The following is a 23,696-nucleotide window of genomic DNA, read 5'->3' as shown; positions in this document are numbered from 1 at the left end:
CTCATTGTTTCCTTCACTGCACAAAAGGTTTTTCTCTCGATGAGGTCCCAGTAGTTAATTTTTACTTTTGTTTCCCTTGCTTCTGGAAACATGTCTAGTAAGAAGTTGCTGTGGCCAAGGTCAAAGAGGTTGTTGCCTGTTTTCTCCTCTAGAATTTTGATGGTTTCCTGTCTTATGTTTAGGTCTTTCATCTGTTTTGAGTTTATTTTTGTGTATGGTATAAGAAAGTGGTCAAGGTTCATCCTTCTACATGTTGCTGTCCAGTTTTCCCAATACCATTTGTTGAAGAGACTGTCCTTTTTTCCATTGGATATTCTTTCCTGTTTTGTCACAGATTAGTTGGCCATATGTTTGTGGGTCCATTTCTGGGTTCTCTATTCTGTTCCATTGATCTGGGTGTATGTTTTTGTGCTGGGTGCCATACTGTCTTGATGATTACAGCTTTTTTTTTTTTTAATTAAAAAAAAATTTTTTTTTTTGAGAGAGAGTGTGAGTGGGGAAGGGGCAGAGAGAGAGGGAGACACAGCATCCAAAGCAGGCTCCAGGCTCTGAGCTAGCTGTCAGCACAGAGCGCGACATGGGGCTTGAACTCCTGAACCGCGAGATCATGACTTGAGCTGAAGTTGGACGCTTAACTGACTGAGCCACCCATGTGCCCCAATGATTACAGCTTTTTTTTTTTTAATGTTTATTTATTTTTGACAGAGACAGAACATGAGCGGGGGAGGTGCAGAGAGAGAGGGAAACACAGAATCTGAAACAGGCTCCAGGCTCTGAGCTGTCAGCACAGAGCCTGATGCAGGGCTCGAACTCACAGACCACGAGATCATGACCTGAGCCGAAGTCAGACACTCAACTGACTGAGCCACCCAGGCGCCCCTGATTACAGCTTTTTAATACAGCTTGAAGTCTGGAATTATGATGCTTCCAGCTTTGGTTTTCTTTTTTAACATTACTTTGGCTATTCAGGGTCTTTTCTCATTCCATACAAATTTTAGGATTGTTTGTTCTAGCTCTGTGAAGAATGCTGGTGTTATTTTTATAGGGATTGCATTGGATATATAGATTTCTTTGGATAGTATCAACATTTTAACAGTATTTCTTCTTCCAATCCATGAACATGGAATGTTTTGCCATTTCTTTGTGTCTTCTTCAATTTCTTTCATAGACTTTCTATAGTTTTCAGCATATAGATCTTTCACCTCTTTAAGTTTGTTCCTAGGTATTTTATGGGTTTTGGTGCAATTGTAAATGGGATCAATTCTTTGATTTCTCTTTCTGCTGCTTTATTTTTGGTGTATAGGAAGGTCACAGATTTCTGTACATTGATTTTGTATCCTGAGACTGCTGAATTCATGTATCAGTTCTAGCAGTTTTTTGGTGGAGTCTTTTGGGTTTTCCACATAGAATATCCTGTCATCTGCAAAGAGTGCAATTTTGGCTTCTTCCTTTCCTATTTGAATACCTTTTGATAAATTTTGATATATATATATATTCCTATGAAACCATCACCACAATCAAAATAGTGAAAATATCCATTATTGTCCAAAAGTTTCCTCCTGTCCTTTTATAATTCTTCCCATCTCCAGGCACCCACTGGTGTGCTTTCAACACTTATAGATTAATTTGACTTTTGTAGAATTTTATCTAAATGGAATCATACAGTGTGTTTTTTTGTCCACTTGTCCTTTGCATTTCCATATGAATTTTATTAAAAAAATTGTTTTTTAATGTATATTTATTATTGAAAGAGAGTTACAGAGCATGAGCAGGGGAGGGGCAGAGAGAGAGGGAGACACAGAATCGGAAGCAGGTTCCAGGCTCTGAGCTGGCAGCACAGAGCCCGACGCGGGGCTCGAACTCACAAACTGCGAGATCCTGACCTGAGCTGACCTGCCACTCAACTGACTGAGCCACCCAGGCGCCCCTTCATATGAATTTTATTTTTAATTTATTTTAATTTATTTTTGAGAGAGGGAGCATGTGCACACATTGGGGGAGGGGCAGAGAGAGAGAAAGAGAGAGGAATCTTAAGCAGGTTCCATGCTCAGCACAGAGCCTGATGCAGGGCTTGATCCCACGACCCTGGGATCATGATTGGAGCTGGGATCATGATTGGACCAAAATCAAGAGTCGGCCTCTCAACCAAATGAGCAACCCAGGTGCCCCTCCATTATGAATTTTAAAATCAGCTTACCCAAAAGGTAGTTGATAGAAAAAGGTGGTGCATGAGTGAGGGCAGGGGGCATTAGGAAAATCCTGTGCCTTTTGCTCAATTTTACTATGAACCTAAAATGGCTCTAAAAAATAGTCTATTAAAAAAAAAAGGCAGCTGGGGTTTTGATTGGGTTGTTCTGAACCTGTAGATCAATTAGGGAAGAGAACTGACTTCTTAACAATATTGAATGTTTTTACACATGGTATATTTCTCCATTTATGTAGGCCATTATTAATTTCTCTTACCATTTTAAAAATATTTTAAATTTATTTTTAAAATTTATTATTGAAGTATAGTTGCATTAATGTTTTATTAGTTTCAGGTTTAAAACATAGTGACTCAACAATTCTGTACATTAACGCTCACCATAACTGAAGCCACCATCTGTCACCAAACAGCGTTATTATAGTATTGATGATATTCCCTGTGCTATACTTTTCATCTCCATAACTTATTTATAACCGGAAGTTTGTACCTCTTAATGCCTTTCTCTTAACGGTGTTTTATATAGCTCTTATACACCTTTTGACACATTTATCCCTAAGTATTCATGTTTTTATGCAATAAATGCTAGTGTTTTTATTTTCACTTCGTGATTACATAAAGTATAGCTATAAAAATAGCTAGCTATAGCTAGCAAATAGAAATATAATAGATTTTTGTATATTGTCCTTGTATCCTGTAGCCTTGCTAAATTCATATAAGTAATTTTATTATAGATTCTGTCAGATTTTCTAGACAATCACGTTGTCTATGAATAAATATTTTATTTCCTTTCTGATCTCACTGGTTATGCATATATACATATATACATAAATGTTAAAAAATGGTTGTTGGATTTTTATCAAGTGCTTTTTCTGTGTCTATTGGGATGATCATATAGTTTTTGTCAGCCTATTATAATGGTGGGTTATATTGATTGATTTTTCCTTATTTTAACTAACTTGTATTCCTGGAATAAATATACTTGGTCATAATGTATTACCCTTCTCATAATTGTTGGATTTGATTTTCTGAAGTTTCATCAGGAATGTATGCATATAGGGGTGCCTGGGTGGCTCAGTCAGTTAAGCATCTGACTCTTGATCTCAGCTCAGGCCATGATCTCACACTGGGTTCGAGCCCTGTGTCGGGCTCTGTGCTGGTGGCTCAGAGCCTACTTGGGATTCTCTGTCTCCCTTTCTCTCTACCTCTCCCCCACTTGTGTGCGTATGCTCTCTGTTAGGGTCAGGCGTAAGGCAGGGTAAAGATAGGAGTCAGAGGCTAAAAAATTTTAGCAAAGGCTTTATTTGGGAACTAAGGTCTCAGGCGAGGTTCCGTGACTCAGGGAGAGAGAGAGAGGAGACAGGGAAGTCGCGCCCAGGTGTGGTGGGGTGGGGTTTTTAAGCTGCTGCGGTTCCAGGTTTAAGTCCGGGTGGGCCTTTTTCTCGTCCGGTCGTGCTGTCGCTCGGTGATTGGTTGACCTCCAATTCGTTCTGGCACGCTACTAGGGGCTTTTAGTTGGGTTGCCCTGGCAAGATGGCCGTCCTCTACTTGGAACCTCTACTGTGGTTCTAAGGACATCCTAACACACTCTCTCTCTCTTTCAAAATAAATAAACTTAAAAAAAAAAAAGAAAAAAAGAATGGGGGTGCCTGGGTGGCTCAGTCAATTGAGAAAGATTTCCTTAACTGTTTGGTAGAATTTATCAGTAAGATATCGGAGATTGATGTTTTCCTTAATAGAGTCTTTAAATAAACTAAGAATGGAGTCTTTATCCATTCATCCATTGATGGACATTTGGGCTCTTTCCATACTTTGGCTATTGTTGACAGTGCTGCTATAAACATGGGGGTGCATGTCCCCCTTTGAAACAGCATACCTGTATCCCTTGGATAAATACCTAGTAGTGCAATTGCTGGGTTTGTTATGCCCAGAATTCGTGATCCCCAAAGACCACTAGGGAGCCGAGTCTGATGTAAAAGCAAAAGAGCCTTTATTCGAGCTAGCTCGAGCTCAATCCCCTACCTGCACCGAGGCAGCGGTGAGATACCGGGGGAGAGAGAGCGAGTTTCAAAAGGACAAAGGTTTTATTGGGGCCTAGGGGCAGTTGGCGAGGTAATGGCTGTGGCCTCAGCCGATTGGCTGGGGAAGGGTCCGAGTCCTGTTAGGCAGGTGGGGGGGGTTACTCAAGGGGAGGAGGTGTGGTCAAGGTGAAGGACACAGAACAAGATGGAGTCGGCCGGCATGGGCCCGCCCTTTCAGGTTGTAGGGCAGTTCTATTTTTAATTTTTTGAGGAAACTTCATACTGATTTCCAGAGTGGCTGCACCAATTTGCATTCCCACCAGCAGTGCAAAAGAGATTCTCTCTATCCACATCCTCACCAACATCTGTTGTTGCCTGAGTTGTTAATGTTAGCCATTCTGACAGGTGTGAGGTGGTATCTCATTGTGGTTTTGATTTGTATTTCACTGACGATGAGCGATGTTGAGCATTTTTTCATGTGTCGGTTGGCCATCACATGTCTTCTTTGGAGAAGTGTCTATTCATGTCTTTTGCCCATTTCTTCACTGGATTATTTGTTTTTGGGTGTTGAGTTTGATAAGTTCTTTATAGATTTTGGATACTAACCCTTTATTTGATATGTTGTTTGCAAATATCTTCTCCCATTCTGTTGGTTGCCTTTTAGTTTTGCTGAGTGTTTCCTTCATTGTGCAGAAGCTTTTTATTTTGAGGAGGCCCCAGTAGTTCATTTTTACTTTTGTTTCCCTTGCCTCTGGAGATGTGTTGAGTAAGAAGTTGCTGCGGCCAAGATCAAAGAGGTTTTTGCCTTTCTCCTTGAGGATTCTGATGGCTTCCTGTCTTAAAATTAGGTCTTTCATCCATTTTGAGTTTATTTTTGTGTATGGTGTAAGAAAGTGGTCCAGATTCATTTTTCTGCATGTTGCTGTCCAGTTTTCCCAGCACCACGTGCTGAAGAGACTGTCTTTATTCCATTGGATATTCTTCCCTGCTTTGTCAAAGATTAGTTGGCCATACATTTGTGGGTCCATTTCTGGGTGCTCTATTCTGTTCCATTGATCTGAGTGTCTGTTTTTGTGCCATCTAAATATTTGAAGTAATCTCTACACCCAATGTGGGGCCCTAATTCACAACCCTGAGATCAAGAGTCACATTGCTCCACTTACTAAGCCAGCCAGGTGTCCTGAGAGTGGCTTTACATAATCGTCGCAGAGATGCTGTGTGGGGAAGTGAGTACAGAAGTGGGAGGCAGACAGAGATTGGCAGAGTAGTCAGCACATAATGGAGTATGGTACTTGGTTTGACATGGCCCTTTGTATAGAGACACATTGACAGCTTCTGCCATCTAGGAGCTTCTGAATACAACCCCCCAGGTGGGAGTTAGACCAGAGAAGTATGGCAGTCTTCGGTCCAAGAACTGTTGTAACTAGTGCAAAGGTAACTATAGTTTTGTTCAAACCTTCTGTCTGTAGGTTAGCAAGTTACAGGGGACATGTGAAAACTAATAAGGGAAAATGGAGTTAATTCCTATACTGTGAGGAAGTTGGGCATGCTTTACAGACTTGGCCCTTGTGTATGGTCTTTTTTAAGGAATGTTGCTATCCTAAGTCCTCACCAAAGAACTTAAGTTTCTCTTAAGCATGCGTTTTTCTGGGTTAGCCTTGGATGCAGTGTGCGGAGATATATGTGCAAGAGACTTTTAGACCAGAAGTCCTGTTGCCCTTTGAGAAATGTTTGAGCATTTGGCCATGCCATCTGCACCAAATGAGTTATTTAAGCTTTTGGAAAGTTGGGGTAACTTGACTAAGCAGATTGGAGCCTGAGGTGTTCCTAGGAGGGCAGGAAATTGACAAGTTGCCGCTGGAACTAGAATGGATGCCTGAGAGACATAGATGGTTACAGGCAACTTGGGAACAAGGAAGAAACCTCTGGACTACCAGACTTTTACAAAGAGAGAATCATTAAACTAATGGTAAGCCTGAAAACATAACTATATGAGTGCTAATTGCCGATACTAGGGGGAGATTTCTTCCCTAAAGGTTGTCACAGTCCTCAGAAACAGACCTCATATAGGCTTTCTTTTCCTTTTCCCACCCACAGGTAACAGTCCTTTGGATAGTCCCCGGAATTTCTCTCCAAATGCACCTGCTCACTTTTCCTTTGTTCCTGCCCGTAGGTAAGTTGATAGAAAACCTCCTCTGTGACAAACATGTGTGGCATTTGCATGAATGTCAGTTAAATGTTGACTTCTTCCTTTGAGGTACTGCCCTTCAAGTGTGTTACCTGGGCAGTCAGCCATCAAAATTCCTTCCCTGCTTTCCTCACCCACGTCATAATCATCTTGTTCACGTTTTGCTTTCTAAAAAGCCCTCGTATTTGCATTTAGTTTGAATGGACAAGTAGATATAAGAAGTGTGGATTTATTTTTACAATCCTGAACACAAGTCTCTGGTTTCCTGAGGATATGTTCCAAAACATTATACTCTTGACTGAGAGCTATCCTAGTGTGATCAATGAGAAAATGGCCTCTCCTCTCAGAGGGACCCAAGGTTTTACTCTTACTCCTCTTACTCAGCTAATTCTGAGGAGCTGAAAGGATCGTTCCTGGGGGATAAAGAGATTACAGAGTCTTCACTTATCCTCTCATGAATTTAGAAAGATTTGTTGCATTAAAAGGCCATGCTTATATTCCTCCTGGCATTTCACCCTCTGGAAGTGATACAAACTTATTCCTGGAAGTGGTAGCAATCCTGACAGCCCAGCCCATTGTCAGGGCCTCTTGAGAAGTACTGAGCTGATTGAGATGAGTTCATCCAAACTACATACCATGGCTCCATATAAAATGGAAAAAGCCTTACTTTTCAAAAATTTTTCTAAAATTCTTTCTTGGCAGAGTTCATGTTCTCTGGTTTTATTTTTTATTTTTAAAAGTATTTTTGGTTAGAATCAGCATTTGGCATTAAGTCCTCCAGAAAAATTATGGCTCCAGATTTGGAACCTTTAGTGGACACAGAATGATATTTGCAGCTTGAGGCCAGAGCAGTTTCTATACTTAGACTCCTTTTTAAATTTTTTTTTTCAACGTTTATTTATTTTTGGGACAGAGAGAGACAGAGCATGAATGGGGGAGGGGCAGCGAGAGAGGGAGACACAGAATCGGAAACAGGCTCCAGGCTCTGAGCCATCAGCCCAGAGCCTGACGCGGGGCTCGAACTCACGGACCGCGAGATCGTGACCTGGCTGAAGTCGGACGCTTAACCGACTGCGCCACCCAGGCGCCCCTAGACTCCTTTTTAAAAAGAGATAATAGAAAAAGAGCACATTCTTCGAAACAGCATTAACTCACCATTCAAATGAGGACCCAGAAGAAATCCACCCCTTTCCTCTCCATGATTCTCTATAGCTGAAAAGGACATGGATAGGTTGGGAAAAATGGATAGCTGACTTGGGTGCTCCTCCTGACCCAGTTGCCTTATTCAAAACAAATATCTAAGTTTGTCCCGTGGACAGATCTCTCCTACCTTGTGTAACTTAAAATTAGTTACCCAGGCATCTATTTAGGAGCATTTCCAGTATAGTAATATGCTGGATTGATGCATTTGTTTTCCTAGTCCAGCTGGAAAGTGTTTCTTACCCCAGACTTCCTATCTTGTGTGTGAACTGTAGCCTCAGATTACATCTGTGCTGAGACAGCAAGATCTGTGACCGATCTCTTTAAGTGGTATTGAGTCATTTCTCCTTCATTCGGTAAATATTTACTGAGCATCCAGTATCCCCAGGCACTATGCTGGGTAACTAGTTATATAGTGGTAACAAAATAACCATAAAAAACAAACAAAAAAATCCACACCATAGTGCCTACTTTCTTGAAACTTAGTAGACTTAATAGAGTCTGTGCACCTGTTGTTCCCTTTGCAAGGAATGCTGTTTTCTCAGATATTCACTTTGTTAACTCTTTCTTGTCTTTCATTTCTCATCTTAAATGTCAATTTATCAAGGAAGCCTTCACTAACCATGCAATATAAAGGAGCCCACTCATTTTCCATCATATCATCTAGTTTATTTTCAAACAAGTACTTTTCAATACCTGGTATTTTCTTATGTGCTTGTTTTCTATCTCTTCTCAACCAGAATAAAAGTATCTTTAATAGAGATGCCTTAATATGTTGAAAGCTGTGTCTCCTGGTGTATAATAAGTACTTACTCAGCTCTTATTGTTTGAATGAGTGATGGGGAAGAATAATGAACAAGCAAACGTTTATAAACTGTGATAAGCAACATGAGAGGAAAGAACATGATGCTGCATGAAAGCATAGGTAGGGAGTGGGGCTGAAGAATATATACGGGGTGGTCATGTAAGGCCTTTCTGAAGGGGTCTGACTTTCAAGGTAAGACCTGAAGGATAAGAAGGAGCCTGCATGTTGAAAGTGAGAACATGGGTGTAGACCATTTTAGGCAGAAGGAATAACATGTTCCATTGGTGCCCTTGACTCTGCTTCATTATCTGGGCTTTAGGAGTAGGATCAGCTAGGGGATTTCTGGGCCTGGTATTACCACTGAGATCCAAATAGTTCTGTGCTGGGTGGCATAAAGTTTGAGTCATGTGCATGGAACATGGAACTCTGGGCTATCCCCATAATAGGACATAGTAGGAAAAGCAGCTAGGTTTTGGTAGGGGTGGAGAAGGGGACTTCAGCCCTGCAAACAGGGTACTCAGAAATTGTTTTTGCACTGAGAACAAACTGAGGGTTGATGGGGGGTGGGAGGGAGGGGAGGGTGGGTGATGGGTATTGAGGAGGGCACCTTTTGGGATGAGCACTGGGTGTTGTATGGAAACCAATTTGTCAATAAATTTCATATATATAAAAAAAAAAAAAAAGAAATTGTTTTTGCTAGGTTGCTAAGGTCTGACTTGAGCCTTGTAGGACCACATGGGTTTGCAATATCACACAAAACACAGATTTGATGAAATGCTAAGGATAGGTCTATCAATCCTACAATTTCACTTCAAACTTCCACACATTCCTAAACAAAGTTTGCCCCTGCCAAGCATGACCCAGTGCCAGGGGTCAAACAGATCAATCTCTCTGGTTCCATATGATTCTCATTATAATATATGTCTTTTCACTACAGCCATGGCCACAGAGCAGACAGGTAATAGTGGACTTGATGGGGAGAGGGACTGGGAAACTGCTATGCATGGCCAGACAATATGGTTTTTGATGTTGTGCTTGGTGAGAACTGGTTGTGATGAGTCTTTCTGACTGTGGGTATGAACATTTGGCCTTTCATATCTAGCACAGAGGCCCTAAGGGAACCCCCTGCTGGAACCAAGGCTCAGAGCCCATACACTTAGGGGCAAGAATTGCTGAATAATTCCAAGTTTCTGAGCCTAGGAACAAGTCACCCTCATTCCCACAAATTTCCTCGGTCACCGAATGAGATGACCAGGCAGAGGAGATGGAGGCATCCTGTAGTGGCATTTCTTTCTGACTGTGGTAGCCCTTGCTCTTCAGATTACAGAAAATGGCTGCCCTGCAGTTTGTTTGCATTTCTATCTAAAGAAGGAAAAACGATCTGTGAAAAAGTCTATTTGACAAGGGTTTGGGAAATTCCTCGCTGAATTAGACTAATACTGTCTTTGGTGAGCTCTGTTTTCCTGGAACTGACTTGCTTTCTTGTGTAGAGCTCTTGGGACCCAACAAAGAGGTCAGAGAGAACATCATGTTAGGCAGCCTCCTGGACATTTCTTTGCCTCAGAGACTAGGTTCCAGCAGAACTAGCTGCCTGGGTGGCATGAAGTTTGAATCAGGTGCATGTGGCATGGAACCCTGGACTGTCCCCTTGCAGAATATAGTAGGAAAAGCTGCTGAGTATTGGCGGGGGTGGAGAGGAATGCTTCAAAAGGGAAAGACCTGGCAAGATTGAGTCCTCTTTTTTCTCCTTTCTCCCCCTGCTTCTCCCCACTCCCCTTAACTGTGAAGTCTGGACTAAATCACCCAAATTCCTGGACCTTAGTGTTTTCTCAAAGATTAAGGGTATTTAACTTCTAAACGTCTTCCATTGCTAATGTTCTAAGGTTCTGTGGGAGCAGAAAAGAAATTTTCTCCATCTTCACCCAGACCAGGCTATCCCCCCAGGCTTCATAAGAAAAAACACTTGTTGAACAGCACATCCCATAGTCCAGGAAAGAATCACTTGTCCACGTACTAAAAGCTTCAAACCAGATACCTGCTTGCTCTTTCTCCTCCACAGCAAAGCAGATAAGTGGTTCTCTGTGATGAGAGCTTTGAGGTGCATCCTCTCAAGAGCAGCAGGAAGCCCACTCCAAAATCTTATACACAGCCAAGGTTGTGCCACCTCACTCTTCTTTCATGAGGTTACTGTCACTCTTTACAAACATTCTCAAAGACTGGTTTTATAGGCCCTAATGGATCTTAAGTAACCTTGGACTGTTTGCCAATGATTAATTCATACTCAGACACAGATGGTGATCCACTTCTTCCTTATCAACCCAGTGGCCTGGGAAGACCAAAGAGCCTTTCACATGGAGTCCTCGGAAAAAGGAATAGCTGCATTTCAGTGGCAGTTCTCTCCTTGTGGTGATGCCTTTAGCTGGAGCCCTCTGTCATTGCTTCTCTAAAAGTAAATAGGTTGAAAGTATAAAGATTTTTATTTCAGAACCGCAATATTATATACCAGATGTTCTTATTCAAAGTCACAGACTTCTTTTTAGTCAGAGATGTTTGTCTTTGCAGTGGAAAACACACAACCATAGGCCCCATGTGGGAGAGAGACATGAAAGCATGTACTAGACCGAGCAGTACTGTGTAGAGACCAAGAAGAGCCTACCAGTGAACCAGCTGCCCAAAAAATGCTAATGGAAAGACAGGCAGGTCCAGGGCTCAGGGTGGGGTCCTGTGGAAACTGCCTAATATTCTTAATCTTACATAGGACTGATGGACGGCGCTGGTCTTTGGCCTCTTTGCCCTCTTCAGGCTATGGAACCAACACTCCTAGCTCTACTGTCTCAGTAAGTAGCCAAATCTGTGGCTCTACCTCCATCACCCCAAGGAAATACTTCCCTACAGATTATTGCTGCCTGTCCTTAAAGGGTGCTGCAAAGTGATTCTCAGTTTTCCTGCCAAAGCCAAACTCAGGTTGTTTGGGATGAGGCTCAGTGGGGCAGTGGTGGCCCTTAACAGCTATAGCCAAATCCATTAAACACTTTTGGAAAGAACTAACCAGCATGCTCTCTGGGCATCAATTTTTCCTAGTTGAGTTAGAGGAGGTCTTGAGGATGGACTTTTGCTTTGCCAGACATGGGGGATCCTAAGCAAGAATCTTCCCCCAACTTATTTCTAGGCCTGCAACCAAGAGCAGATAGACCCTCCCATGTCCCAAAGGCCTGGTGGACCATCCTTCTCCTCTTTCACCTTTTCCTTTCAAAAAGAAGGGAAGGATGATATTTTATATTGAAGTTTGATATATATCAGCAAAAAAAGCTAAGCCTATCTCTAAAACTTCTAGTTATATTTCTTTTAGAGAAGGTTTAGCCTAAAACACAACAGATGTCATAATTGCTGCTGTGCACAATTGACGGTAAAATGAGTCTTCCTCATTGAGCAAGTTTTAATTGAAGCCAGGATGACAAAGTTGGCAAACTTTTTCTGTAAAGAGCCAAATAGTAAGTATTATAGGCTTTGCAGGCTGGATTGGGCAGCAGGCTGGATGACCCATTCCCCATGTCTTCCGCCATTCTTCAGGTCTTCCTAGGCAGTTTTGACATTCACGAATACCAAGCAGGTAAAAGGAGTATCGTTTCCTCCCTTGACCTAGATATTTCTCATAAATTAATCCAAAGATCTCACTGGTCTTTTAGCAGCAGTTAAGCTTTAGATCTCTGCCTGGTAAATATCCCTTTCCCTATAACCCTTTACTCAGATGATGATTTTTTAACCTAAGGCAAGATAAAGATATATATGACATATACCTGTTCAATAAATTTTAATAGACTCAACCCATGGCTGCAGCTTATTTTATTGGGATACTTTAAAAAACCAATTTTACTTCATCTTAGTGGCAGTTGGGTGAAGATACTTTTTGCAAATTCTATCCAAACTATTTCCAAAAATGTGGCCAAGACAGAGCCCTGTGGAGACCTCCCACTAGATATTTACAGCTTCATGTGATAGCATTCCATGACAGAAGCCTATGCCGGTAGCTCAAAAAAAGTTCTGATTTTTCACTTGGTGTTGAGGCTTACTTGTGGCAACAATTTCCTCAGTGTGGTGCTGCAGCTTTGACTCTAAATGGATTTAGATATTTGAACCCCAGATTCTTCATCAGTTGGTGAACGGAAGCTCAGCCAATGGTGTTAGATCTGCCTGCTCCCTTGTCAGGAAAGGGGGACTTCACTGATTCTGGTGCTGCATAGGGCTGTCACAGCAGTTGCTGCATCTGGTGGGATTCCTGTCGTAGCACGCTCGCTCCCTCAAAGGTCTGTTATGGTTGGCAGTGGGCTCTTGTCTGGAATCTCAGTCATTGGGCCATGTTTGGAATTCTTAATTGTTTTCAAGTCGGCTCCTAGTATCTTGGCTTCCTCAGGACTAAAGGCACTGAAGGAGTAGAGAGGGGAATCCTACACAGTGGAGACTAAAAGGAACAAAGCAAAGAAGGCCTGATTTTGGTTACCTTTGGGTTCACATTGACTGGGAAGTTCTCTCTGTTCCTGGACTGCACTTAGACATGCCTATAATGCTGTTTTTTAATGTTTTTCCCTTTAGTCATCATGTTCCTCACAGGAAAAGCTTCACCAGTTGCCCTTCCAGCCTACAGCTGATGAGCTGCACTTTTTGACGAAACATTTCAGCACAGAGAGTGTACCAGATGAGGAGGGACGGCAGTCCCCAGCCATGCGGCCCCGTTCTCGCAGCCTCAGGTAAGGAGTCCTCTCTGCCTGCTACCCCAGGACCAATGGAACTCAGCCTGTTTCCACAGCATAGGAATTGGCAGATGTTCTATAAAGGGCAAGATAGTAAGTAATTTAGGCTTTGTAGGCCATACAGTCCCTGTGGCAACTAGTTAACTCTACTGTTGTAGTGCGAAAGCACCCATAGACATTCTGTAAACTTTATTTACAAAAACAGGCAGCAGGCCAGATTTGGTCTGTGGGCCATAGATTGCCAACCCCTGGCACAGCACCTTGACACAGCTCAAATGAGTTAAGTCCAGTGACACTCAAGCATATCTGATGATGCTATCGAGTGGTCCCTCTCTTTTTCCCTTTGAAAGTAGTTAGCAATAGAGGGCTGCCTGGGTGACTCAGTCGGTTAAGCATGCAACTTCAGCTCAGGTCATGATCTCGTGGTTCATGAATTTGAGCCCCGTGTCAGCCTCTGTGCTGACAGCTCAGAGCCTGGAGCCTGTTTCAGATTCTGTGTCTCCTCATTCTCTGCCCCTCCCCCGTTCGTGCTCTGTCTCTCCCTTTCTCAGAAATAGTAAACATTAAAAAAAAGTAGTTAGTAGTAGAAATATACTTTAAGCTCCATTCAGTAAGAGGAGAGTAATAGTATGATCTGTTCTGATATTTACCTGGCTGCAGAACCCACCGTCCCAGGGTATATGAACTAGGCCAGCTACAAAAGTTGCTGCTGAAGACACTTGTGGCTGACTTAGGGAAGAAGCCAATTTCAGAAGCAGAATTAAATGCCCATCTGAATCTAACTCATTTCCCTGATTCAGCTGGGCTCATCAAACCATACAAACCGTAGCAGCTGATTTGTCTGTGAATCCTTAGACTAATTCACTCTTTTCTTTGGCATTAGCTGATAAAATTGCACCATAATTCCAGATTAAGGAAGAGGGTGGAAATTAAAATGGGCATGACTTTAATGACTGAGTTCAGCTTTCCAGAGCCCCTGGGAAATAATAAATTGGTTAGTATGTTCGGGGTGGGGACCCAGAGGAGCATGGCCTCCCAGGAAGAATCGCCTCAGGTAATGTTGCTACTATGAGTATTGGGGAATAGGCCGAGCCAGACCATAAAGACTGGTTTGAGTTCATAGACTGATGAAGATGATCACTGGACTGTAGTGTAGAGGATGAGAAACACAAATGAGTGGTTGTGGAGTGTGGATCCCAGTGCCTTTCTTTGTCTCACTCAGAGGAACACCCAAATCTTGGTGTTCTCCGTAATCCACAGGGTAAAGGGTACATCTTAGGCCATTTGAGATTGAGGGGACCACAGTATCTCAGGGAAATCCCTGCTATATTACTCTTTAAAACAAATTTTTTTTTAACGTTTATTTATTTTTGAGAGACAGAGTGTGAGCAGGGGAGGGGCAGAGAGAGAGGGAGACACAGAATCCGAAGCAGGCTCCAGGCTCTGAGCTGTACGCACAGAGCCCATTGCAGTTCTCGAACTCACAAACCCTGAGATCATGACCTGAGTTGAAGTCAGACGCTTAACCAGCTGAGCCACCCAAGTGCCCCATTGCTGTATTACTCTTAAAATACTTGGTAATGTATACTGATACAGCAGGCAGACCATGGCCCCACACCAGGGAGGAAAGGCAAAGAGGAACGGTTCTGAACCTAGCTCAGTTGGGGTCACATGTCAGGGGCACCAAAATGGGCAGGACCTAAATATCCATTTGTGTGGCTCAAACTTTGAAATCCTTTAAGAAGATGTAACCACACGTGGGAGAGAACGTATAGAGGACCCAGGCTTATAACACACTATAAGCTGGATTGGCCTCATTTATCCCCCAGGTCAGAGCCCAAGTTAGCCTCATTGGCTCCAGCATGTTTGGAAAAAGATACAGGTATACACTGTCTTCCTTTGGCTGTTTTGGTGGTGGTTTGATTTGATTTGATTCCTAGAACATGCTGGGGTATACTCAATCTACTGGCCAAAGCAAAGAAGACCCAGAGAGTCCTGTTCTGGGGGAGGTCATCCTAGGAAGACCACAGGTAGTCTCAGGAGTAGTCTCCTCCTTTCTAGGCCTTTTCAGGCACTGGCAAAGGTCTTTGTGAAAGCTAGGCTTCTTGCAGGAAAGTAGCCTAGTTCCAGATGGCAGCATTTTGAGCTAAACAAGGTATACTGGGAGCTTCAGGAAAAAGGAAGACTCTAGAAGTCAGTAGTCATTAAGGTGGGAGTGTGTAGGTGCTGCAGACAGTGGGAGGGAACTCTGCAGACATTGTGGGAGTGGGACTCTGGGAATGGCCATCTTTCTTCTTGATAGTTCCATGGCACTGAAGTAACACAGTTGTTTCTTTCTTATTTAGTCCTGGACGGTCCCCAGTTTCCTTTGACAGTGAAATAATAATGATGAATCATGTGTACAAAGAAAGATTTCCCAAGGTAAGGATTCTGAGGAGGGCTGCCCCTGTGGGAAGACTGAGGGTGAGGGGATGGAATGCTCTCTCCATAGGTAATCAAGAAGAGCAGAAAGGTCCCTGGCAGGAGGAGGATACAAACACAAGGCTTCCAGACTGCTGGAGAAGAGGCAGGCAGCAGAGGACTATGAGTCTGGGGCTCATGCTTGCAGGGCCTATATTTCTTCACTCCCTGGAGAGGTATCTAGAGAGAAATGTTACAAAGATGTTCTGCTATATGTTAGTGAGGAAGGGAAGAACTGGGGACCCTGTTTCTAACCATGCACATCAGGTCTGTAAGTCAGGGTCCCCATAGAATGGAATTAGCTATCAGAGAGCACGTTCCTTTGATGCAGATTTCTTAAGCAGAGCCTCATTACCAGGCCCATAGAGTGCACAGCAGACAGGTGTGCTGGACTGGCAGGAGGTTGGCCAGAGGGAGCAGGAAAGTGGGAGACAGAGTGTTCAAGCAGGAAAATGCTGAAGGAGGAAGGCAGATTACTCTCCTGGGATAGTGCAGAGGTAGGTTCCACAGCTCTATGGTTTGGCTGGAAACCACCAAGTGTATGGAACGAAGGCCTTTGTTTCCCTTTTTGCACAGCACGCCTATACATTCTGACCTGGTCTTCTCGTGCCAGGCCCTATTCCTGCAGAACACAGCCAGCTCTGTCTGAACCAGGGACTGACTCAGCCTCCCGGTCCATGACAGCAAGGAGCATGGAGTCCTCAAGCCTCTATCTTCATCCTCTGTCCAGACTTCCCTGGGTCTGTTCATCTGTGTATAGGATCTGCAGTGCGCAGTTGGTTTCCTACTCTTTTGAGAGTGTCCTTTTTCTAGACTCCAGTATAGTCTTCTGCACACACGTGGGTGGCCTAGGGAAATGATATGACACCCTGTACTTTCCCTCCTGACATACACAGTGAAGCATAACAGTTAGGAAGGACACACTTTCTGAAACCAGACTGAATGGGTTTAAATCTGCTTCTACCATTTACTAGCTATATGACCCCGGACAGATTATTTAACTTCTCTGAGCTTGATTTGCCTCATCTGTAATTTGGGATAATAAGAGTATTGATCTCATAGAGAGTTTATGAAAGTCAATGGACATTAAGCTTTTCTAACTGTGCCCAGGACATAATAAGCACTCAGTGTGAGCTATTGTTTCTTTGTTGCCCAGTGCCCTGTGGTCTGTGCTTTCTATGCCTTGGAACAAGCATTAGAGAGTAAGAGTGAGGAAGATAGGCAGAATGAACAGCTAGGAAATCTTTTTTTTTTTTTTTAATGTTTATTTATTTTTGAGACAGAGACAGAGTGCAAGTGGGGGAGGGGCAGAGAGAGAGGGAGACACAGAATCTGAAACAGGCTCCAGGCTCTGAGCTGTCAGCACAGAGCCTGATGCGGGGCCCGAACCCACGAACTGTGAGATCATGACCTGAGCTGAAGTCGGACGCTTAACCGACTGAGCCACCCAGGAGCCCCTAGGAAATCATTTTTTTATGCTTGATCCTTACAAAGAAATTTGGGAGTGTGTAGTGTTTAAAATGCATCTCCTCCTGCTTAAATGTTAGGTGTTATATTATCATTTTAACATTGCGTATTTGTTTCGTATGGATGTCTCCAAGTCATTCATGTAAAGACGAACTGTTAGAAAAAATATGTTAAGATTCCTTTCCTTCTCTTTCCTCTCTCTCTCCACATACTGTGTGTGTGTGTGTGTGTTTGTACTTAGATGTGTGTTTATATACATAGTTCTGGGTAGTTTTTCCATAAGCACTTTTACTACATAACTAATTGGCCATTGGGCAATTTTGTTGTAAAGGATAAGGTCGCAAAAAATAAATGAGGGACATTCATTGAAAAGAACATAATGAAACACAAAAAACAAATCACAAAATTAAAAGGCTATTTGCAAGCAAAATACACAAAATATTTGTATACGTTCAAAATGTGTAGTGTAGATTAATTGCAATACAGCACAAATAACTGATTTTATTTTGTTGACTGTACGTAAGCATTTGTCTTCAAAGTCTTTTGGTCATAGTATTATACATTTTGTTTTTGCTTGTTGATTCATCTCCTTGTTTGGCATCACACTTTTTCTTTTTTGACCAAAATTTCATCCTTCATTAAGAGAAGTATCAGTTTCTCTAAATACTTGGGTACATATTTATAACTGAGTTCTGTATTGTTGTGAAAGCCTTCCACACTGTTTGTTCTTAGCATGTTGTCACATGTCAGTTTATAGATGTTCCAAAGTTCTATGGGAAATGTGGGTTCAAAACTCGGTGCCACTGTATAGACCATTATGAAGGCTAAGGTTTATATGATACAAAATGGGAATACTGCATTATTGGAGAAATGAAACCAAACTGTCAACCAGCTATTTTTTTCATACAGCAAAATTGCCTTATGGCCAATTAATTATACAGTAAAAATGTGGCAAAAATGCTTATGATGAAAATACCAGACACACATATATCCACCTAAACACACACTGGAAATCAGAAATTGCCATCTGGTGGCAAAGGAAAGATTAGGCCACGTCCTAGATTGGCAGCTATGAACTTGTTAACTGGTGTGTATTTATCATTTGACGTGACTGTGCAGTTAGGTCCCCCAGAGGCTTCTGAGCTAAACTTTTGTTCTGCTCTGTTGAAGGTCTGGGTCCGTGAGGAGGCAGGTTCACACCTTCAGTAAACACTCTCTGAGCATCTGCTTAGTTGAGTTGAGTCCTAAGGTCAAGTAAGAGGATCCTGAAATAAATCAAATTCTCTCTGACTTATAATTCCCAGTCTAGAGAAATGTTTAGAAACTAGCAGTGCCTATACACAAGGAGGTCTAGTGGCAGCATGGAGGAAAGGAAACCCTATTTGCCTGGAGGAATCAAAGACTTCCCAGAGGAGAGACAGGTGATGTGTGAACTGAGATTAGAGGAGTGATAGGAGTTTGCCAGTCAGGCTTGGCAGGTGAAAAAGCTACATACAGGGAACAGCATGAACAGGCATGAAGCAGCATGCTAAAGGGGGAGAGCAGCAAACACTTCCAGGTCCTCAGAGCAAAAGAGCACATCTTCCAAGAAGTGGGGGGAGATAGGCAAGGTCACGTGAGAGAGGGCCTTGACTGTAATGTTTTGACTTCACCTGACGGTGATCTTTTCATATGTCCAGTTGTCACGTTCCCCAAATGCAACATCTGGAAACCAGGATCACAGAGCTTATCTTCAGGTTATTACCAGGTCCTTCAGGCTGAGCTCCCAAGTGAGCTGGAACTAGAAGCGAAATGTCACTTTTCCTGCTTTTATTTGCAGGCCACCGCACAAATGGAAGAGCGTCTTGCAGAATTCATTTCCTCCAACACTCCAGACAGTGTGTTGCCCTTGGCAGATGGAACCTTGAGCTTTATTCATCATCAGGTGATTGAGATGGCCCGAGACTGCCTGGATAAATCTCGGAGTCGTCTCATTACATCACACTACTTCTATGAGCTTCAAGAGAATTTAGAGAAACTTCTGCAAGATGTGAGTGTCCTTGTGCTGGAATTCTGGTAAATTCTCTGTGAGGTAGTGGATTATTAATTCCAAGATAAGATTAAGGCTAAGATTTTGTTTCCAGTCTTCTCAGCCAGCTTGCCCCCACCTCCTTACTCATGTGCAGAGTCCACCCCCGAGTGTGGTTGCTGATGGACTTTGGTTCCTACTCAGTCCCCTGCATTGCTAAGAGAAGCCTGTGTGGTGTGAGAAGAACTCGGTTTTGGGGGGTTTTTCTTTTTCTGATTCTGATTCCTCTGCCTGAGGCTCCAACATTGGTAGTGTTTATGAATACCCAAAGCAGATGAACATAAGGGAAACAAAAGTAATATAAAAACAGGGAGGGGGACAAAACATAAGAGACTCTTAAATATGGAGAAAAAACAGAGGGTTGCTGGAGGGGTTGTGGGAGGGGGGATGGGCTAAATGGGTAAGGAACATTAAGGAATCTACTCCTGAAATCATTGTTGCACTATATGCTAACCAATTTGGATGTAAATTTAAAAAAAAAAAAAAAAAAAAAAAATACTGAAAGCCTAAAAGTGGCCCCAGCGGCTGTGGTGGGTTTTCTTCTAGTAGAAATACTGGTATAAGCAGAGCCTTCAGACTGGTTCTGCTCAGCCAAGTGGAAACAGGCTGGGGCTTGTACTATGGGTTTATCTATTCACTGACATTCTGTTTACATGGTGAGAACTTTGTTAGTAGGGATTTAGGTATTTAGAGACCCGATCCTCCCCAGTGTGAAAAGTCTTCTCTAGGAGGCTAGAGATAAAATAACCCAGAGATGGTCAAGACCAGAGTGTCCAGTGAGTTCTTAACTACTGCTTCATGCTCCAGAGTTTGCTTTCCTGTTGGTCTCTACAAATAGGTGGTCAGATGCCTGCCCACTCAAATGACAGTTGCCCCATACTACACCATTAGTACAGTTTAACGGGAAGGACATGTACCTCTTTGTGTACTACAGTATTTCCTAGTCCAGGCCCCTATTACTTCTAGACCTATGACCTTGCTCTGGGGTAGTACCAACTGAGCTGAGAACCCAGGGCTAATGATCAAACAGGACTTCAGTGTGTTGGTCTAGAAATTAGGAACAGGGAGTTTATTTTTTTTAATTAGGAAACACTTGAATCTAGAGACAGATGATTAAAAATGACCATGATTATTACTCTCAAATATTGGAAGATTTCTCATATATAATAGGTAGCAGATTGTTTTCCATTCTCTAAAAGGCCTGTTAACCCAGTGGGCAAGTGTTACAGTGAGAAAAGTTTTGATTTAATAGATGAAAAATTACTTCCTTCTACAAAAAAAAATTTTTTTCTTATTTCAAGAATAATACTTAAATTCAGACATTGTAGAAATTTGATTTTAGGCAACTAAATTCTCATGCATATCCCTGGCAGCTCTTTGTTTCTGTTCAAGAATAACTTTCCAACAGTGGATAGGAATCTGGGATTGTGGCATCAGGCAAAGGATCAAGGTAGAGTGACTTCCCAGGTTGTTTGTATATCTAAGATTGATCTCCAAAAATGCTAAAGTCAGAGCCTTGCCCAAAACCTTCAGGCGTTTTCCCAAACTCCTGTCCCCCTGGGAGTAGGTTGTTTGGTGCAGCAAGAACACTGAATATGGAGTCAGTGCATTCATCTGCTCCCTAATTTGCTAGGTCCTGGGAATTCAGAAAAAAGTTTGTTGCAGGTTCCAGCTCAAGGAATTTGCTGTTAAGTGGGATTACAGACCCATCAACAAGTAAAAAGAACAGCTGTCATTTATTGAAGTGTACTGTGTGCCAGACACTACACTGAGTACGTGAATTATCTCACTTTTGTGTGTTATAGTAATTGTGAATTGGTGAGCACTAAATATTAGAGGTCAGTTCTGAGCACGGAGGAAGATATGCTGACTCTGCATGGAGAGTTCGGGAAAAGTTGAGTCTTGACAAGTAGGTAGGAGTTCACTAGGGAAAAATTTTTTGTTGTTATTTTTTTCCTTTTTTTTTTTTTCTCCTGTGAAAGTTATTGTTTCCACATTAAAAAAATTTTTGAGGGGAATTATTTTCTTTTTTAACCACATAATGGTGGGAGTAGGACACCATCATAAGTCGTTAACATGTGAATTTTGAATAAATAAAAGCTACAAGTTATATACAAACATCTTAGGCAATAATATTTACAAACCTGTGTAAACAAAACAAATGTAAACAGTAAATACATCATGAGAGTTATCAAAAGATACACAGGAACAACCACTTAGAGTCAGTCTGCCCACCAGCAGCTGGCACCAGCCAGCCCCAGGAATCAGGCCACTCTGAGAGGTGTAAAGGAACTTGGGACATTCCAGGAATTGCAGATAAAGTAGTTTGGCATGACTAGGTGAAGGATGCCTGCAGAGAAAATTAGGAAGGGATGGGCAAAGGCTGAAGTGTCTGTGAGGAGCTTAGGTTTTATCATAAAGGCAGTGGGAAAATTATTAATGGTTGTAATTTGGAAAATGGCATGGTAAAATTTATATTTAAAATAATAAACATAACTGTTATTGAAGAGCACTTAATGCATACTAGATACTGCATTATCTCATTTAATTTATCTAATTTAATCTTCATAGCAACACTGTAGGTAAGGTACTACTATTCTGTAAGTCTACAGGTGAGGAAACCAAAGCTTTAAAGAAGCTAGGTTAGCCCAAGGTAACTCATTTCTTTAAAAAAAAAAAAAAAAAATTTTAAGTTTATTTATTTTTGACAGAGAGAGGGAGCGTGAGGTAGGGAGGTACAGAGAGAGAGGGAGACACAGAATCCGAAGCGGGCTGCAGTCTCCAAGCTGTCAGTACAGAGCCTGACGTGGGGCTTGAACTTATGAACCGTGAGATCATGACCTGGGCCAAAGTCGGACACTTAACCGACTGAGCCACCCAGGCGCCCCAAAGGTAACTCATTTCTTAAGTAACAGAGCTAGAACCCAAACCCAGGTTTGTCTTATTCCAGAGCCTAAGATCATATTTTCAAACACTTAATCAACAAACATTGGCATCTGCTCTGTAAGAGGCACTATGCTAGTCTTAGCATGTAAAGGAAGAACAAAAGACATAGTGTCTCTGTTCATAAGGCTCTACAGTGTAGCCGTAGAAACAGATAACTAATTGTAAAACAACATGTGGGGGGCACCTGGGTAGCTCAGTCAGTTGAATGTCTGACACTCAGGACATGATCCCCAGGGTCATGGGATTGAACCCCAAGTCAGGCTCCATGCATGGATTTAAAATTCTCACTCTCTCTCCCTCTCTCCTTCCCTCTCTCCCTCTCTCTGTGCCCATCTCCCTCTCTCTCCTGCTCTCTCTCTCTAAAATAAAAAACAAACATGTGGCACCATGGCATGTAAGCAAACAAAACATAGAAGAGGGAGCAGTTAGTTCCTCTTCTTATGTGTTTGGGTGGGGTGGGAGGTACAGGCAGAGGATCTCAGTGAGGGTTCACAAAGTGGCTATTTGGTTTAAGTCTTAAAAGAATAAACAAGATTTCACATAGTGCCCAGCCTCTCTCTTCATTTCATAACCAGTTTTTTTTGTAATGGTCTTTATTTGCTAGTTTTCTTTACTAACAACCCATTCAGTCTAACAACCTGCTCAGTCTTCTGCCTTCTACTTTCCCTTCCCACCATTCCACAACACTGTTTCAGGCTAAAGTCAACAAGCAACCAGCTTGCCACCAAGCAACCAGTTGCCGAAGAGATCCTATGGCCTCTTTCCGTCCTCATCCTTCTTCACAACTCTGCAGAGCTCTACAGTGTGAATCTGTCTCCTGGACTTTTCCCCCACTTGGGGTCATGGCACTGTTCTCTCCAGTCTTGCAGTCTTGCTGCCCTTTCACAAATTCCTTTTTTGCCCATCTCTTAAATGCTTTTCATTTGGCTTTAGGGGGCGCCTGACTGGCTCAGTCGAAAGAGCATGTAACTCTTGATCTTGGGGTCACGAGTTCAAGCCCCATGTTGGGTGTAGAGATTATTGGGGGAAAAAAAAAACCTTTAAAAATACATAAAATAAAAGTATTAAATGTTGATGTTCCACAGGGTACAGCCCTGAGTGTTGGTCTCCTCTTCCTCCTTTCTTCACATGCTCTCTGACAGCCTCATCTTCCGTGCCTTCTATTGTCGCCCATGTGTTGAGGACAGCCACCTGGCTGCTTCTCTCCCTGTTCTCTTTAGCCCCTGGTCAGTATTGGAGCTCCAGTCCACTGTTTATTGGTTCCACTCCCACTTCGACTTCCAGATTGGTTAGTATTTTTTGGTTGTAAGTAATAGAAAGCTAACTCAAAGTAGTTTAAGCAGGAAGGAGAAACTAATTATAAAGATGAAAAGGGTGGGTTTTAGAGAATTAAAGACAGGAATGCAACCCGGTCTTAAGGGACCAAAACTAGAAACCAGAAACTGTGGGAAGCTCAGGAAGTGGTGATTCCCCTTCCTGCCATTTTTCTCTGTGCTGCTTTTCCTAGGTCTCTTTGGTAGATGTGGCCATCCCTTTTCATCCAACAGTAGATTATACTCTTCTAGCACACCGATAAATAACAGTTGTCTT

The 23,696-nt window shown here is 42.4% G+C and overlaps 1 protein-coding gene across 7 annotated transcripts in view; it reads left to right on the top strand.

The window, feature by feature from the left end:
* Positions 1-23,696, top strand: part of MAST2 (microtubule associated serine/threonine kinase 2) — a 233,255-nt gene that overhangs the window by 188,483 nt on the left and 21,076 nt on the right. For 6 of the 7 annotated variants that reach the window (XM_047082573.1, XM_047082574.1, XM_047082572.1 and 3 more), the window contains 5 exons: positions 6,322-6,397; positions 11,176-11,254; positions 13,008-13,162; positions 15,511-15,586; positions 18,912-19,121. In XM_047082573.1, the coding sequence (XP_046938529.1) occupies positions 6,322-6,397; positions 11,176-11,254; positions 13,008-13,162; positions 15,511-15,586; positions 18,912-19,121 (596 nt within the window). Of the gene's footprint in view, positions 1-6,321; positions 6,398-11,175; positions 11,255-13,007; positions 13,163-15,510; positions 15,587-18,911; positions 19,122-23,696 lie in introns of those variants that run through there. The other variant, XM_047082575.1, reaches the window with a different exon arrangement.

This window comes from Lynx rufus, unplaced genomic scaffold (assembly GCF_022079265.1).
Source record: "Lynx rufus isolate CCGP_SWC_20201006 ecotype Redwood Valley unplaced genomic scaffold, mLynRuf1.p SCAF_2, whole genome shotgun sequence".
In the NCBI taxonomy this organism is placed as follows: domain Eukaryota; kingdom Metazoa; phylum Chordata; class Mammalia; order Carnivora; family Felidae; genus Lynx; species Lynx rufus.
The sequence above is the reverse complement of the archived record's forward strand: the minus strand, read 5'-3'. Positions and strand labels throughout refer to the sequence as shown.